Below are 16308 nucleotides of genomic sequence, written 5' to 3'. Positions count from 1 at the left end.
TTTTGAGAACTGGAGAGCTAGAAAAATTCCCTAAAGATAAGAAAGTCATTAAAGGAAGGGAAGCAAATTAATTTCTAGAAATCTCTAAGATTTCTGTGCTGTGGTTTTCCCTGGGCCAGTGTTGCCACCCAAAGTCACAATGTGCTTAATTGCTAGATACCCTAGCTCCTATTTTCAAGCTGATGACTTACTAAATTTTCCCTCCCAAAAGGGTGATAACATAAACAGAAAACAGAACGTTTCAGGCAGCATCCAAAATACAGATGTTCTCGGGATGCCCCGGTGGCATCTGACTCTTGATCTCAGCTCAGATCTTGATCTCAGGGTTCTAAGTTCAAGCCTGACATTGGGCTTCATGCTGGGCGTGGAGTCTACGTAATGAATAGATAAATACACACACATACATACATAAATTAAATCAAATACACGTGTTCTTGAGCTTACATTCTCAGCGGGGACAAATATTGGTTCTTGGAGGGCAAAAAATTTTATCTTCTTATGTATAAAGGACAAAAATAAATAGTCCATGAACAGGTACAGTGTATATGTGTGGTTCTAGGGGGTAGACAATTAGAAAAAACAGTATCTTATTAAGGCTCTTTACCAAGGTAAGAAGAAAAAATTTGAGCAACACTGCTGTAGATACTTTTGCCAAGCCAGGAAAACCTAAATTAATTCCAACATAGTGATACTTCAAATACCTGCACGAAACAGAAAACCATGGTGATTACATCTTTAAACCAATATACTTGTGAATAGCTCCAGTTCTTTGGCCTTTGTTCCTGTTAGTGGAAGTTACTAAAATTGTTCAAGTGTCAAGAAAGCTCTAGGATTAACTGACAAAAACCCCAAAAGTTTATAAATCATTAAGTTTACAAGACATAGAGTAAAAACCAAGAAAGTAAATTTATTTAAATTACTAAAATAGCTTCTAAAGTCATTTACAGATCAGCTGCTACAATTATTTTTCCTGAAAGATATAAGTAACGTTAATTTCTTTAAAATTATTTTGGTCAGCGAAACATTTAATAAAAACATTTGTTTCTCCATATAATATATGTGTATAAAATAAGCCTTTTCAAAAACTCTTGTTTTAGAATCCTCTATAAATCAGATGGCCTGACTTCTGACAGTCAGGAGCAAATTTCAATAAAGGGTATAAATTTAGGAATACTGGTTGTCCTGTAGCTGGGGGAAACCAGACCACACCCCACTACCAGGCATGGGATCTTCAACAGGTAAATGGTTAAGTCAATGACTGCCTCTAGTATTCTAAAAACAGTTATTTTCATTTTAAGTTTTGTAGACAATAAGAAACTAAACAAAACCATGGTGGATCCGGAATCTTAAGATTTTAAGAAAAGCACAGCGGTCGACAAATTTTGAGAAATCTCAGTTACAGAAGCTAAGTGACACCTGAAACACAACAGTAGCACAGGAATGCACAATAGTACATTTCAACATTCTTCACATATGGCCAAGTTTACTTTCATTTTGGCTTGAGGCACTCTTAATAAAATTTATCACGTGTACAGTAAATCTTTACATTTGTCATAAGAGTGTCATTAAAGGACTTAGGACTGCACGCAGAGAATCAAGTCCTTCTTCAGCAGTCTAGGAAAGCTGGTGGACCAATGGTTTACCAATTCCTGCAACTGCATTTCTGAGTTCAAAACAAAGGCTTCAGGATATTTCCAAAATAAACTGCTCTGAACTGACCACACCCTTCAGAGACAAATGAACAAATATGCTAAACCTTAGAATACACATGCTTCAAAATCCTTTGGAGGACCAAAAATTTCTTAAAGGAAGAAAAGGCTGTGTGAAAAATAAACCCGAACAGAATTCACCGAGAATGGAGTTCATATGGCTATGTCTGAGAGACCTAAGTCTCAGTGGCTTATTTTAAATTTCATCTTGAAGATTTTTCCCCCCTTTCCTTCTTCATTCGACAATTTCTCTTTTGCCTTGTCTCCTTCTCCCGCCCTCCAAAAACAAAGAAAAAAAAAAAATCCCAAAACACACTCTGGTGACCTTTCATTACTCTCGTTCCTACAAGGGGAAGCTAAGGAACTCACACCTAATAATGTAGAAGAGAACAAAATGGGAAAACCCACAGTTGCATTTAGAGAGCTGCCTTACTAATAGCAAACTCTGTGAAAAATCTAACTTAAAAAATTGAGAGGATTCATAGGAAGGACCCTAAACCCCCCCCAACCCCCGCAACCTGGTCTGGTCATACCATAGCAATAATGTTGCAACCCTGAACCTAAACAGATCCTCTATGGGATCCCATATGATTTATAGTCCTCAGAGATCGTTAACACAGATCTCAAAGGAAACAGAGAAATGATTCTCTCAGGTAACAGATAATTAGGTTGAATAAATGATTTAGATGTTCCATGTTTACATAAGAATTTGACTTCCTTTAAAAAGAAACCAGTTCCTTCAAAAAGAGCTCTGAATCCCGTCTCTAGCTAGAAAGTCTGAAAAATTCTCAGAACTTGAGACATGATTTGTCTTCTGTCAGACTTATAAGCAGATGCCACTTTTCAGGGCATTTTCAGGTTGGACAGGCAGGACCAAGTGAGAAATACGGCTCCAGAGTCCGCTCAGTTTGTCTGGATCCATATGTTTGTAGGAGTTGGGTGTGTCCGAGCTGGTGAACTTGACTTTGAGGAAATCTCTCACTTTTTCTTCAATTTCCTTTAGGCCTAGACTGGTGCCCAGTGTCTCTTCCTCCAACAAGACAGTCAGGACTAAGGCTACATCTTTGAAGGCTGCATTTTCATGGTCACAATATTTATAGAAGATCAAAGTGGAGCCTGCAGGCAGTGACTCAAAGCGGTGTACCACGGCAGCATTCTGGCCGTTCTGGAATCCATTGCTCAGTTCCCAATCTACCTCTTGTTTGACAGCATCACTGTCCTGAGTAGCTTTGCCTGTCCCATCAATCCGGATGGCACGGACACTCCGGAAGGAAGAGTAGGCATCGGCAATTTGTTCACTCAGACATCTGAGCGCTTCTTCCGCATCCCGAGCAGCAGTGAGCAGCAAGATAGCAGGCTGAGGCCGGGGCTGGGAGCTGTTCAGATGTTTCTCCAGGAATGTGAGGCTCCTTTTCCACAGCTTCTCATCTTGACCTTGATACTTATTCATAAGTTGTTTCATCTGGTTCTGGAACTCTTGAACAGCAGTGGTTTCCACCTCAGGACGATGAGGGAACAAGTAACTCCCAAGAGCCAAAGAAACTATCAGAACAAGTAGCCACCACCACATCTTGCTATAAGATGCACTTTTGGGTTGTCCAGTCACTTCTGCTCAGGACAGGAAAAAAGAAAAAAAAGAAAAGAAAGAAATGACAGATTCAAATACCATTTTCTTAGATTCAAGGACAAGTGACTTAAAATCAGTATTACTCTTCATAAACATTAGATAAAAGAGGAAGGAATTTAAAGAATGGAGCTAGTAATTTACTTTTTTTTTTTTTTTAAGATTTTATTTATTTGACGGAGAGATAGAGCTCACAAGTAGGCAGGCAGAGAGAGAGGGGGAAGCAGGCTCCCTGCTGAGCAGAGAGCCCGATGCGGGGCTTGATCCCAGGACCCTGAGATCATGACCCGAGCTGAAGGCAGAGGCCCAACCCCCTGAGCCACCCAGGTGCCCCTGAATTTACTTTCTTAAAGAAATGTTCCTCGGGTGCCTGGGTGGCTCAGTGGGTTGGGCAGAGGCCATCAGCTCAGGTCATGATGTCAGGGTCCTGGGATCGAGCCCTGTATCGGGCTCTCTGCTCACCAGGAAGCCTGCTTTCACCCCCCCTCTGCCTTCCTGTGATCTCTCTCTCTCTGTCAAATAAATAAATAAAATCTAAAAAAAAAAAAAAAGAAATGTTCCTCACATGTATTTAAGAAAATTTCACACCCATAGGTTTTAGGCATATAAGTATGCATGTGTCTCTTCAATGTCAAAATAATAAAAAGCCTTAAAAGGAAAAAGCAGAATTCAAAGATACAAAATGGCATAAGCAAGTCGGAAATAGTATTATTTTTTATTATTATTTTTTTAAAGATTTTATTTATTTATTTGACAGACAGAGATCACAAGTAGGCAGAGAGGCAGGCAGAGAGAGAGAGAGAGAAGAAAGCAGGCTCCCCGCTGAGCAGAGAGCCCGATGCGGGGCTCAATCCCAGGACCCTGGGATCATGACCTGAGCCGAAGGCAGAGGCTTTAACCCACTGAGCCACCCAGGCACCCTGGAAATAGTATTATTTTAAGGCAGAACTATTATTATTACTACTGCTAATATTTGGGAGGCAAACAATAATAAAAGTCATTTGATAATATAGTTTTAAATTTAGACACCCCAAATTCATACAGCTTATTATCCAGACATGTAATGTTTCTGAAGTATATAAAGGGGTTAAAAAAGGATGCACTGTAAGTGAAAGTCTTCCATATTTTATAGTAGCTAGCTGTCCCTTTAATTGCACCGATGCCCACCTTTTGTGGAATGCAAGTTAATACCAGTAAAACTGATTATGTAATTCATTCCTAATTATTACTGGCAATAATATCAATTTACATTTATCTAGCGCTTTTCAGTTTATAAATACTTTCTCATATGCCACTTCATTTAAATAGAATAGGAACAATACTTTTACACCTTCTATTTTATTTGTACTATGAACCTTTTAGAGCAATGGTTGTCAAACTGTGATTGCTGGGTACCTCTAGATCCTTCCAAGAGGGTCCTTGAGGTTAAAAAGTTAGTCTCGTAACACTAAGATGTTCTCTGACTTTTCCCACCATGTTGACGTTTGCATTGATGGTGCAAAGCCATGGTGAAAAAAACAAATGATACCTTAGCATAGATCACAGGGCAGTGCTAATGTAGTCTTTGTACTCACAGCCATGCATTTAGGGCTATCAGCGAAACTGCTTCATAGAACAGTTAAAATTATTTATCATATTAAAATTCAACCCTTGAATGCAAATCTCAATAAAGTATGCAAAGAACTGGGAAATGTACATAAAGTGCTTCTGCTACCTGGCACAGTACAGTAGTTTTCTCAGGGAAAATAATTTTGTGCAACTGAGTTGAACTGAACTAGTACTTTCAAAAACAAGGGACAAACTATGGTTAGTCAGACTTGAGTATTTATTTGCCAGACATTTTCTTGAAAATGAACAAAGTGAGCCTGCTGTTTCTAGGAAAACAACTGACAATATTTGTTGCCAATTATAAAATTCACAGTTTAAAGTGAAAATCAGGATTGTGGAAATACTGTATCTGACACTATAAACTCGACAGCTCCTGAACCCTTAAAGACTTTTTCTCTCAAGATTGGTGGTGATATTAACAAATGCGATCTTTTTATACTGTCTTAGAAATGTGTCGACATTCGCAAGATCGATATAATTTAGTGACCCAGTATTTTCCCAATGATCAGTGCATGATATTCTATTCCAAGTGCAAGAAAGGCCAATTTTTTTTTAAAAGATTTTATTTATTTATTTGTCAGAGAGAGAGAGAGAGAGCGAGAGCGAGCACAGGCAGACAGAGTGGAAGGCAGAGGCAGAGGGAGAAGCTGGCTCCCTGCGGAGCAAGGAGCCCGATGTGGGACTCGATCCCAGGACGCTGGGATCATGACCTGAGCCAAAGGCAGCTGCCCAACCAACTGAGCCACCCAGGCGTCCCAAGAAAGGCCAATTTTAATGTAATAGAACACAAAAAAAGTCATTAATTTGGTTTCAGATCTTACATATTAAGTAACTTTTTGAGTTTTGGACAGTATCGAAAGAGAATATTCCAAACTATATTTAAACTATTAGAAAAATCTACATTATCTGTATAAAGCTGGATTTTTCTATATACCGCAACCAAAACAATATATTTAACAACTGAATACAGAAGCTGATATGAGAATCCAGCTCTATTTTATAAACCCAGACATTGAAGAGATTAGAAAATCTCCTCTATGTCTGTCATTATTCTTACTAAATATAAGCAATCTGTCATTATTCTTACTAAATTATTTAAAAAGAAGTAGGTATTTTTAAAGTTTTTCAATTTTAATTTCTAGGTAAATATGGATAGGTATAGCCCATATTACATAAGAAAAGTTCCTTAAAGGTACTAATCTTGCTAGTGGAAAGTAGTACTGAGACCAAAGTGAGAGTCACTGTTACTTTCTTAGTACTCTTCGGGATAATAAATACGCTTAGAGAATTAAAGAAACTTGCTGGAAGGCTGTGACAGAAGGTTAAGGGGTCCAATCTAATCCAAATACAGGTCTGTGAACTCTAAAACCCGTGGTAATCCTATTACATCATGCCATGTGCCATCTTTCTTTTGACACAGCTAGGTTCACCTGGCTATTGGTATTAGTAGTTTTGCTTTTTTACTTTGATCTTATGGCTAATTAAGTGAAAGGGAAAACCAGATGTTGTTTCATATAGTTTGTCCTTAAAGAATTTCACTGCTAGTAAAATACACACTTTTTCCTCCTAAGTGCTTAAAATATAACTCTTCAAATAGCATTATTTTTTGCTGTCAAAAAAGTTTAAAACAATTATGTATGACCAATTTTAGAAACTCATTTAATAGAAACTGAATACACAAACTTACGTTGGCTAGAGGTTGAAGGAGACTGGTTTCCAAGCTCTGATTTCTGAATGCTGTCATCTAATGATAGGAATAATAAAGACTATCAATTTATGGTTCATAATTTAAGTATTTCCAACAGAGAAAGAAAATACAAATTTCACCAAGAGAATATAAGGCAGAAATCAGCCAGAAATAGAAGAAAATGTGGGAAGATCTAGATGCCTGTTAGACCGACAGCTCCTTGAGACTCAAGAGTTATTTCTTTCATAATTATTCACAGCATGCCATGGGGTCTAGTATAAAGCATAAAGTACATTTGTTTTGTTAGAAAGCCTTAAAGTATTTGACCCAAATTATTTAATGGAAGTAGTGAAATTTATGGCACAAAGTTAAGAGAACAAAGAAAATAAGCACAACTAAAACAAAAACATGTTATACCATCTGAAAAATTGCCATATATTGAGCTCTTGCCTGGTGATGATGCTGTAAGAGGGAAAAAAGGACAAAATATGGATTATGGATTACTGAGCTAACTGGACAAGGCTAAGTTTTAGGTAAAATGCAATGTTAATTCTATTCTCTACCTCAGACTGATACAAATATTTGCTCTGGTGCCTCTGATCATTTGAAATATGAGAAATATTTTTAAAAATTATATTAAAAATCTTTCACCATTTCTATTGAGAGACAATTCAGTTTTATTTAGGTTTATGGTTAAACCAAATATTTTAAAAATAATTTTATTATGACTCCACCAAATCTCTATTTCTATCATTAGTTTAGCAAACAAAAACTATCCTAACTCTTTACTTTCCCCCTCCATACTTCTTGGTATGACCACAGATTTTAACATAAAAGAAAGAAGAAATGGAAAGACAGGGTTCAGAAGGTGAAGAAGCTGAGTTACTAATTTGTATGACCTACATTTACCAATACTGTTACCCATCATTTGCCTGGAGTTTTATAACTTATGTATCTATAAACGACCTTCCAGGTGTTTGCCAAGAGCTTTCATTTGAGAAATAATGGACTAAACTAGAGGTATAAAATTAGCACTGCTAAGATACAGAAATAGTCTTATTTTTGGTCATATGACAAAAAAACCTCAAATGAAACAAAATGACATCAACCTGCATTCTAAAGTCATATTGTTCTATAATTACTGGTTTAGCCTAAGAAATTACATTATTCAGAAACTTCCAAGTTAGGTCACCATAGTTAAGAACTCTATTACTAAAACAAACAAATTCCATCAAATGATGTTTCTCTTGAATATCTTACTCTATGGTCGCAAAGATCAAATGAAACAATGTATGATATTATAATAATACATAATTATAATAATATGAAACTATAATACTGTACTATACATTATTATATAAAAAGATCAAATGAGATATATTTTTATGTAATACCTAACTACCATATAATATATAACTATAATAATACTATACTTATAACATTAGTTATACAGTTATTATGTAACAAATATAATAGTTCCACAACTCAGAATATTTTAAATTTTAAAATTAAAAAAACAAAGAAAATAATCCTATTTCAAAAAGAATAAAACACTTGGGAATAAACTTAAACAAGGTAGTGAAAGACTTGTACACTGAAAACTATAAAACACTAATAAAAAATTAAAGCAGACGGGGCGTGTGGGTGGCTCAGTTGGTTAAGTGACTGCCTTTGGCTCAGGTCATGATCCCAGAGCTCCATTTTGAGTCCCACATCAGATTCCCAGCTCAGCGGGGAGTCTGCTTCTCCCTTGACCCTTTCCCCTCTCCTGCTCTCTCTTCAAATAAGTAAATCTTAAAGTAAAAATTGAAGTAGACACAACTAAATCCACATGTTCGTGGATTGGAGAATTAATATTCTCATAATGTCTATACTACCCAAAGCAATATACAGATTCAGGATAATTCAATCAAAATTCCAATGACATCTTTTACAGAAATAAAAAACAATCCTAAAATCTGTATGGAAACACAAAAGATTCCAAATAGTTTAAAGAAATTTTGAGAAAGAACAACAAAGCTGGGGATATCACACTTCCTGACTTCAAAATACATTATAAAGCCAGAGTAATCAAAACAGTATGGCACTGGCATAAAAACAGAGAGACCAACAGCAGAGAGCAGAGTACAGAAATAAAACCATGCAGATATGATCAAGAGATCTTTAACAAGGGTACCAACAATAAATGATGGGGAAAGGACAGTCTCCTAAAATAAATGGTGCTGGGAAAACTGGATATCCACAAGCAAAAGAATGAACTGGACTCTTACACCATACACAAAAAATCAAAATGGATTCAAGACTTAAACATAAGAATCAAATAACTGAGCCTTGATGGCTCAGTTGAGGAGGATGTGACAACTGATCTTGGGTTCGTGAGTTTGAGCCCCATGTTGGGTGTGGAGATTGCTTAAAAAAAGAAAACTTAAGGAAAAAAAAAAGACCCCCAAACCATAAAACTCTCAGAAAAAAAAGACAGGGAAAAAGCTTCCTGACATTGGTCTTGGCAATGATTTCCTATATATGACACCAAAACACAGGAAACAAAAGCAAAAACAGACCATGGGATTATAGCACACTTAAAAAACAGGATGAGCTGGGGCACCTGGGTGGCTCAGTGGGTTAAAGCCTCTGCTTTCAGCTCAGGTCATGATCCCAGGGTTCTGGGATCGAGCCCCGCATCAGGCTCTCTGCTCAGCGGGGAGCCTGCTTCCCCTTCTCTCTCTGCCTACTTGTGATCTCTGTCTGTCAAATAAATAAATAAAATCTTTAAAAAAGAAAAAAAACAGGATGAGCTACATGATCAAAATCGCAGTAAGATTCACCTCACGCCTGTTAAGATGGCTATTATCCAAAAAACAAGAGCAAGGTATGTACAGAGGATGTAGAGAAAAGGGAACCCTTGTACACTGTAGGTAGGAATTTAAATTGCTATAGCCACTATGGAAAAGAATATAAAGGTGCCTCAGAAACTGAAGAATGAAATTCCCAGATGATCCAGCAATCCCACTTTTGGTATACCCAAAGGAAATGAAATTAGGGTCTTGAAGAGATATGTGTGCCCAGGTGCACTGCAGTAATATACACAATAGCCAAGCCATGGAAGCAACCTAAATGTCCACTGATGGATGAATAGATAAAAAATGTGGCATACATACTTAATTCTTGAACAATATAGGTTTGAACTGTGCAGGTCCACTTATATGTGAATTTTTTAAAAAGACTTTATTTATTTGAGAGAGAGAGAAAAAGAGCACAAATAGGAGGAGGGACAGAGGGAGAAGCAGGCTCCCTGCTGAACAGGGAGCTTGATACGGGGCTCGATCCCAGGACCCTGGGACCATGACCTGAGCTGAAGGAAGACGCTCAACCAACTGAGCCACCCAGGTGCCCCCATATGTTTATTTTTAAAAATAAGTAGATTGGAAAATTTTTTAATGGCTTAGAACAATTTGAAAAAACTTACAGTAGAAATGGATAGCCTAGAAGTATTTTCAAATATTAAGAAAAAGATATTTTGTGAACACATAACATATGTAGATACTCTTCTATCATTTGCTATCATAAAATACACACAAATGACAAAAGTCAACATTTATCAGAATTTATGCACACAGACTGTACATGGTGCCATTTGCAGCTGAAAGAAATGTAAATGAACATAAAGATGCAGTATTAATAGTTGCATAAAATTGACAGTAGTGCCATAGGTGTTACAGAAAAAGCCATCAAACCCAAAACAATAAATTCCTGCCAGAGAAAACAGTCCAGATGTGTATGACCTCAGAGGATTTACAATACAGCCAATCAAGGAAATCATGAAAGAAATCATGGATGTGGCAGAAAAGGTAAGGGGTGAAGGGTTTCAAGATATAGATCCTGTATTTCAAGCTATACTAAAAAGCTGTCGTAATCGAAACAGTATGGTATTGACACAAAAACAGATATAAAGGTCAGTGGAACAGAATAAAGAGCCCAGAAAAAAACTCATTATTACACAATCTTCGGCAAAGGAGGAAAGAATATGCAAAGGTAAAAAGACAGTCTCTTCAACGAATAGTGTTGGAAAAACTGGACAGCTACATGCAAAAGAATAAAACTAGACCCCTCTCTTAAACCATCTACAAAAAGAAACTCAAAATGAATTAAGGACCTAAATAAATGTAAGAGCTGAAACCACAAAAATCCTAAAAAACAGCACAGGTGATAATGTCTCTGACATCGGCTGCTGCAACTTCTTTTCTAGATAGGCCTCCTGAGGCAAGGGAAACAAAAGCAAAAATAAATTACTGGGACTCCACCAAAATAAAAATTCTATACAGCAAAGGAAATCATGAACAAAACTAAAAGACAACCCACATAATAGGAGAAAATATTTGCAAATGACATGTTTGATAAAGGATTAGTCCCCAAAATAGAGAAAGAACTATGACTCAACACACACAAAAACAAATAACCCAATTAAAAATGGACACAAGACATGAACTAGATATTTCTACAAAGAAGACACAGGTGGCAACAGACACATGAAAAGATGCTCAATATCACGCATCATTAGGAAAATGCAAATCAAAACCACAATGAGATATCACCTCGCACCTGTTGGAATGGAGAAAATAAAAAACACAAGAAGCAAGTGTTGGCACAGATGAGGAGAAAAAATAATCCTCATTGTATTAATGGTGGGAATCAAACTGGTGTAGCTGCTGTGCAAAACAGTATGGAGGTTCCTCCAAAAACTAAAAAGAGAACTACCCTATGATCCAGTAATTCCACTATGGGGTGTTTAACCGAAGAATATGAAAACACTAATTTGAAAAGATACACTCATCATTATGTTTACTGCAGCATTATTTACAATAGCCAAATTGTGGAAGCAACCCAAGTGTACACTGATAGATGAATGGATAAGGAAGATCTGGGGTGTGTGTGTGTGTGTGTGTGTGTGTATAAAAAATGAAATCTTGCGATCTGCACAACATGGACGAATCTAGAGCATATAATGCTAAGTGAAATAAACTAGTCAGAGAAAGACAACTACCATATGACTTCACTCATATGTGGAACTTAACAAAGAAAGCAAAAAAGAAAAAAGAAACAAAAGAAAAAACCAGACTCTTAAATATAGAGAACAAACTGATGGTTACCAGAGGGGAGGTAGGAGGGAGGAGGGGGAAACAGGTGCAGGGGATTAAGAGTACACTTTCTGGGAGAAGCTCTGAGTAACTGCTGAGTCACTATACTGTATATATGAAACTAATATCACACTGTATGTTAATTATACTGGAATTAAAAACAAAGATATGCATCTTGGAGACACTCATGAGCAAACAGCACATCAGAGGAATTAAAAGATGACCTGATGGAGATGAGTGGGCCTGCACTGAGGAAGAAGGCAGAAGACCGAGAACTGTCAGAAAAAAAACTGACGTTAGATAATCTGGCAGAAGGCTTCCAATTATTCAAGACTGCCTTTGACTTCTTTTATAACATGTACTCTTTTTTATGATAGAGGCACTGAAACTAAAGAAAATGGTGGAAGAAAGTTGGTGCCATATAGACACATTTCTTGAGATATGAGAAGGCAAAAAAAAAAAATCAGACAGAAATCAAGTATTTCGGTATGTGCCTGCTTTTCTGCCTCCCCTTCTTTTTTTTTTTTTTTTTAAAGATTTTATTTATTTATTTGAAAGACGGAGATCACAAGTAGGCAGAGAGGCAGGCTGAGAGAGAGAGAGAGGGAAGCAGGCTTCCTGCGGAGCAGGGAGCCGGATGCGGGGCTCGATCCCAGGACCCTGAGATCATGACCCGAGCCAAAGGCAGCAGCCCAAACCACTGAGCCACCCAGGCGCCCCTCTGCCTCCCCTTCTACATTGTCCACCTTTTCAGCCTCTGCCCCCTGAAGACAGCAACATCAACCCTTCCTTTTCTGCCTCAGCCTACGTGATACAAAGACGAGGTTGAAGACCTTTATGGTGATGCACTTCCACCTAATGAACAATAAATAACCAACACGCTGCACAGTCAATGAGCTTATCTGTTTTATGTGTATGAATGTCTTGGTGTGAAAATCTAATTAACTGTATGACAAGAACTGTGGGAGATGTTTCTGTGTCATTGTCTTCTCCTAAGTAGTCACTGTGTAGAACATGTGCGCAAGACTTGTATGAAAGAGGATAGCCTATCCTTTTATAGGCATAAAAGGAGTGATACTTCATATAAAATTCATAATGTCAGTTTTCTTACTGTTTCATAACTTTGTTTTCAAAAAAATAGGATACCGTATACCTCTCTCTCTAGTAACTGGAGAAACTGTTTATTGGCCTATCATCAAAGGTAAATGATTTTTAAAAAGCAATGTTTCCAATACTGTATTATGAATATGACTGTAATACTTTATGCTATAAAAATGTTATAACGATCCCTTTATTAGTATATAGGTTAGGCTACTAGGAAGGAATCAGTTACACCAGGCTACCATAAAACAATCATACTGCTGCTTCTTCATTATCAATGTATGAATCATTTTTTTTTTAAGATTTTATTTATTTATTTGACAGACAGAGACCACAAGTAGGCAGAGAGGCAGGCAGAGAGAAAGGAGGAAGCAGGCTCCCTGCCAGGCAGAGAGCCCGATGTGGGGCTTGATCCCAGGACCCTGGGATCATGACCTGAGCCGAAGGCAGAGGCTTTAACCCACTGAGCCACTCAGGTGCCCTGGTATGAATCATTATACCTGTAAGTAAATACAAATATCTTTTTCACATTATCCTCTATTTTTTTTTTTTAAAGATTTTATTTATTTATTTGACAGAGAGAGAGAGCACAAGCAGGGGGAGAGGCAGAGGGAGAGGAAAAAGCAGGCTCCCCGCAAAGCAGGAGAAGCACGGATATGGGACTCAATCCCAGGACTTCGGGACCATGACCTTAACCAACTGAGCCACCCAGGTGTCCCATATCCTCTAATTTTTAATAGTGTTAATAATACATATTGAATCTACAATGTTTTGCATCATATAAAACAACAGAGTGGTAGGTTCTGACAATTCATTTTATGAGGAATCAAATAGTCAAATACACAGAAGCAGAGAGTAGAACGGTGGTTTCTGGGGGAAGGAGAAAATGAGGAGGTATTAAAGGGTACAAAGCTTCAGTTATACAAGATGAGTAAGTCCTAAAACTCTACTATAAAGCAGAGCACCTATAGTTAACAATACTGTACTGTATATTTAAAATTTGCCAAGAGGGTAGATCTTATGTTAAGTGCTCTTATCACACACACACATAATAATAAATAAAGAGGGTGTGAGGAAACTTTTGGAGATGATATACTATGGCATAGTTTCCCAGATGGTCACGGTTTCCCAGATGTATATTTATCTCCAAGCTCACTGAGTTGTATACATTAAATGTATACAATCATACTTTATGCATGCATACTTTATGTACTTATGTACTTTATGTATGCAATCATATTTTAGTAAAATGACTAAAAATGTTATGAGGATGGGAGTAGAGGAAACTGCAGGGAAAGGACATGTGAAACGCAATACAATTGTCGTAGAAAAAAAAAGCCATCAAGAAAATGTTTATCTTGGGGTGTCTGGGTGGCTCAGTGGATTAAAGCCTCTGCCTTCGGCTCAGGTCATGATCTCAGGGTCCTGGGATCGAGCCCCACATCGGGCTCTGCCTGGCGGGGAGCCTGCCTCCTTCTCTCTCTCTGCCTGCCTCTCTGCCTACTTGTGATCTTTGTCTGTCAAATAAATAAATAAAATCTTAAGAAAAAAATGTTTATTTTGAATATCTTATTCCATGGTTGCAAAGTTCAAATGAGATAATGTATGAAAATTGTTGTCTTCTATAATGATTTTAATGATGGACAGCTAAAGAACAGTTATTATATAACATGCAATATAAACTTCACAGAACAGGGACAAACTTAATAAGGTACCTACTGCTCAGGCAGAGCATCACTATCCCTCTTATTAAAAAATATTATTAGAGGGGCGCCTGGGTGGCTCAGTGGGTTGAGCCGCTGCCTTCGGCTCGGGTTGTGATCTCAGAGTCCTGGGATCAAGCCCCACCATCAAGCTCTACTTGGCAGGGAGCCTGCTTCCTCCTCTCTCTCGGCCTGCCTCTCTGCCTGCTTGTGATCTCTGTCTATCAAATGAATAAATAAAATCTTTAAAAAAAAATTTATTAGAAACAGTGACAGAGGGGTGCCTGGGTGGCTCAGGTGGGTAGGCGACTGCCTTCGGCTCAGATCATGATCCTGGAGTCCCGGGATGGAGTCCTGCATCGGGCTCCATGGGGAGTCTGCTTCTCCCTCTGACCTTCTCCTCGCTTGTGTTCTGTCTCTCTCTCAAATAAATAAATGAAAAAAAAAAAAAAAAACAGTGACAGAAATTCCTTAAAAACACACACACAAAGGATAAAGCTCAAGATTTTCCAGTTTGAAGAGTATAGTAACAATCAGTCACTCTATAAATGTCAAGAGCAGAGGGCATGACTCTTTTATAGTTGTTATTACTATTATACAATATATTGTTAACAATAACACTAGTAATTATTCATTTATTATTTACTTAAAAATTGTGTTCACATACATTTTAAGCTAATTAGAATAACCTAATTATAGGCACTATTATCTCTAAAGGAAAGAAAATTGAGGTTCACGAAGGTTAAGGAGCTTTACCAAGATCTCTCTATTAGTAAGTAATAGAGTTGGGACTGGAGCTCTAACTCCAAACTCTCTTTCGTGTCTCTCCAAAAGGGTAGGACATAGGCAGAAACCCAAACTGGGACCTGTCTACCCAGGGAAGTAGTGCTAACACAGGATGACAATAAGGATTTAAAACCCCAGGGTGTCTGGGTGGCTGGGTGGGTTAAAGCCTCTGCCTTCAGCACAGGTCATGATCTCAGGATCCTGGGATGGAGCCCCGCATAGGGCTCTCTGCTCGGCAGGGAGCCTGCTTCCTCCTCTGTCTCTGCCTGCCTCTTTGCCTACTTGTGATCTCTGTCAAATAAATGAATGGGATCTTTAAAAAAAAAAAAAAGAAAAAAAAAGAATTTAAAATCCTAGATTCCTGAACACCTAAATCTGAAAATTAATTTTTTTTAGCACTAAAAAAGCAGAAATGTAAACTTAATGAAATATGAAATTCAGAATGCTAAGCAAACAATTTTTTAAAATGATTTTGGACTGAAAGGGTCTATAAGACTGTATGACAATCACTGCAGTCTTCCACTTTCATCGAAAATATTTTCTTCGTGTTCACTGTTCTTATCTTAAAGTCCTCATGTGGTTAAATGTCTAAAAAACTCTGGTATCTGCATCCTACTTCTGGTACACAATTTCTATATAACTCTCAAAACTATATATGGTAGATGGCTATTGATCAGTATACAGTTACTTAAGCCATAATAAGTACACTAAGTTAAGATAAAGTAGGGAGGCAAACAGATAAAGTACCAAGACTTAGCTATCAATTTAGCAACTAAAAAGATCTATTTCTACATTCCAATCATATCTTCAACATCATTATTTTTCTTTCTGCACTGCATTGGCACAGTGTCTTATCAGAGGAAATAAAAATTATAGAAACATTTTTTGGTAACAATGTGTACTATACTTCACTTACTTGGAAGAAATGTATCTGCTATAAATTATACAGACTATA

At 37.4% G+C, this 16308-nt stretch overlaps 1 protein-coding gene across 2 annotated transcripts in view; it reads right to left on the bottom strand.

Annotated features, from left to right (window-relative positions):
• Positions 1 to 882: 882 nt before the first annotated feature.
• Positions 883 to 16308, bottom strand: part of TOR1AIP1 (torsin 1A interacting protein 1) — a 43878-nt gene continuing 28452 nt past the window's right edge. Inside the window, exons 10-12 of one of the 2 annotated variants that reach the window (XM_082701744.1) lie at positions 7046 to 7090; positions 6629 to 6685; positions 883 to 3317 (exon numbers count right to left, since the gene is read on the bottom strand). In XM_082701744.1, the coding sequence (XP_082557870.1) occupies positions 2533 to 3317; positions 6629 to 6685; positions 7046 to 7090 (887 nt within the window). In that variant the 3' untranslated portion in view covers positions 883 to 2532. The remainder of the gene's footprint in view (positions 3318 to 6628; positions 6686 to 7045; positions 7091 to 16308) is intronic. The other variant, XM_082701745.1, reaches the window with a different exon arrangement.

This window comes from Mustela nivalis (assembly GCF_964662115.1).
Source record: "Mustela nivalis genome assembly, chromosome: 16".
Classification (NCBI taxonomy): Eukaryota; Metazoa; Chordata; class Mammalia; order Carnivora; family Mustelidae; genus Mustela; species Mustela nivalis.
This window is presented reverse-complemented; position numbering and strand designations above follow the sequence as displayed.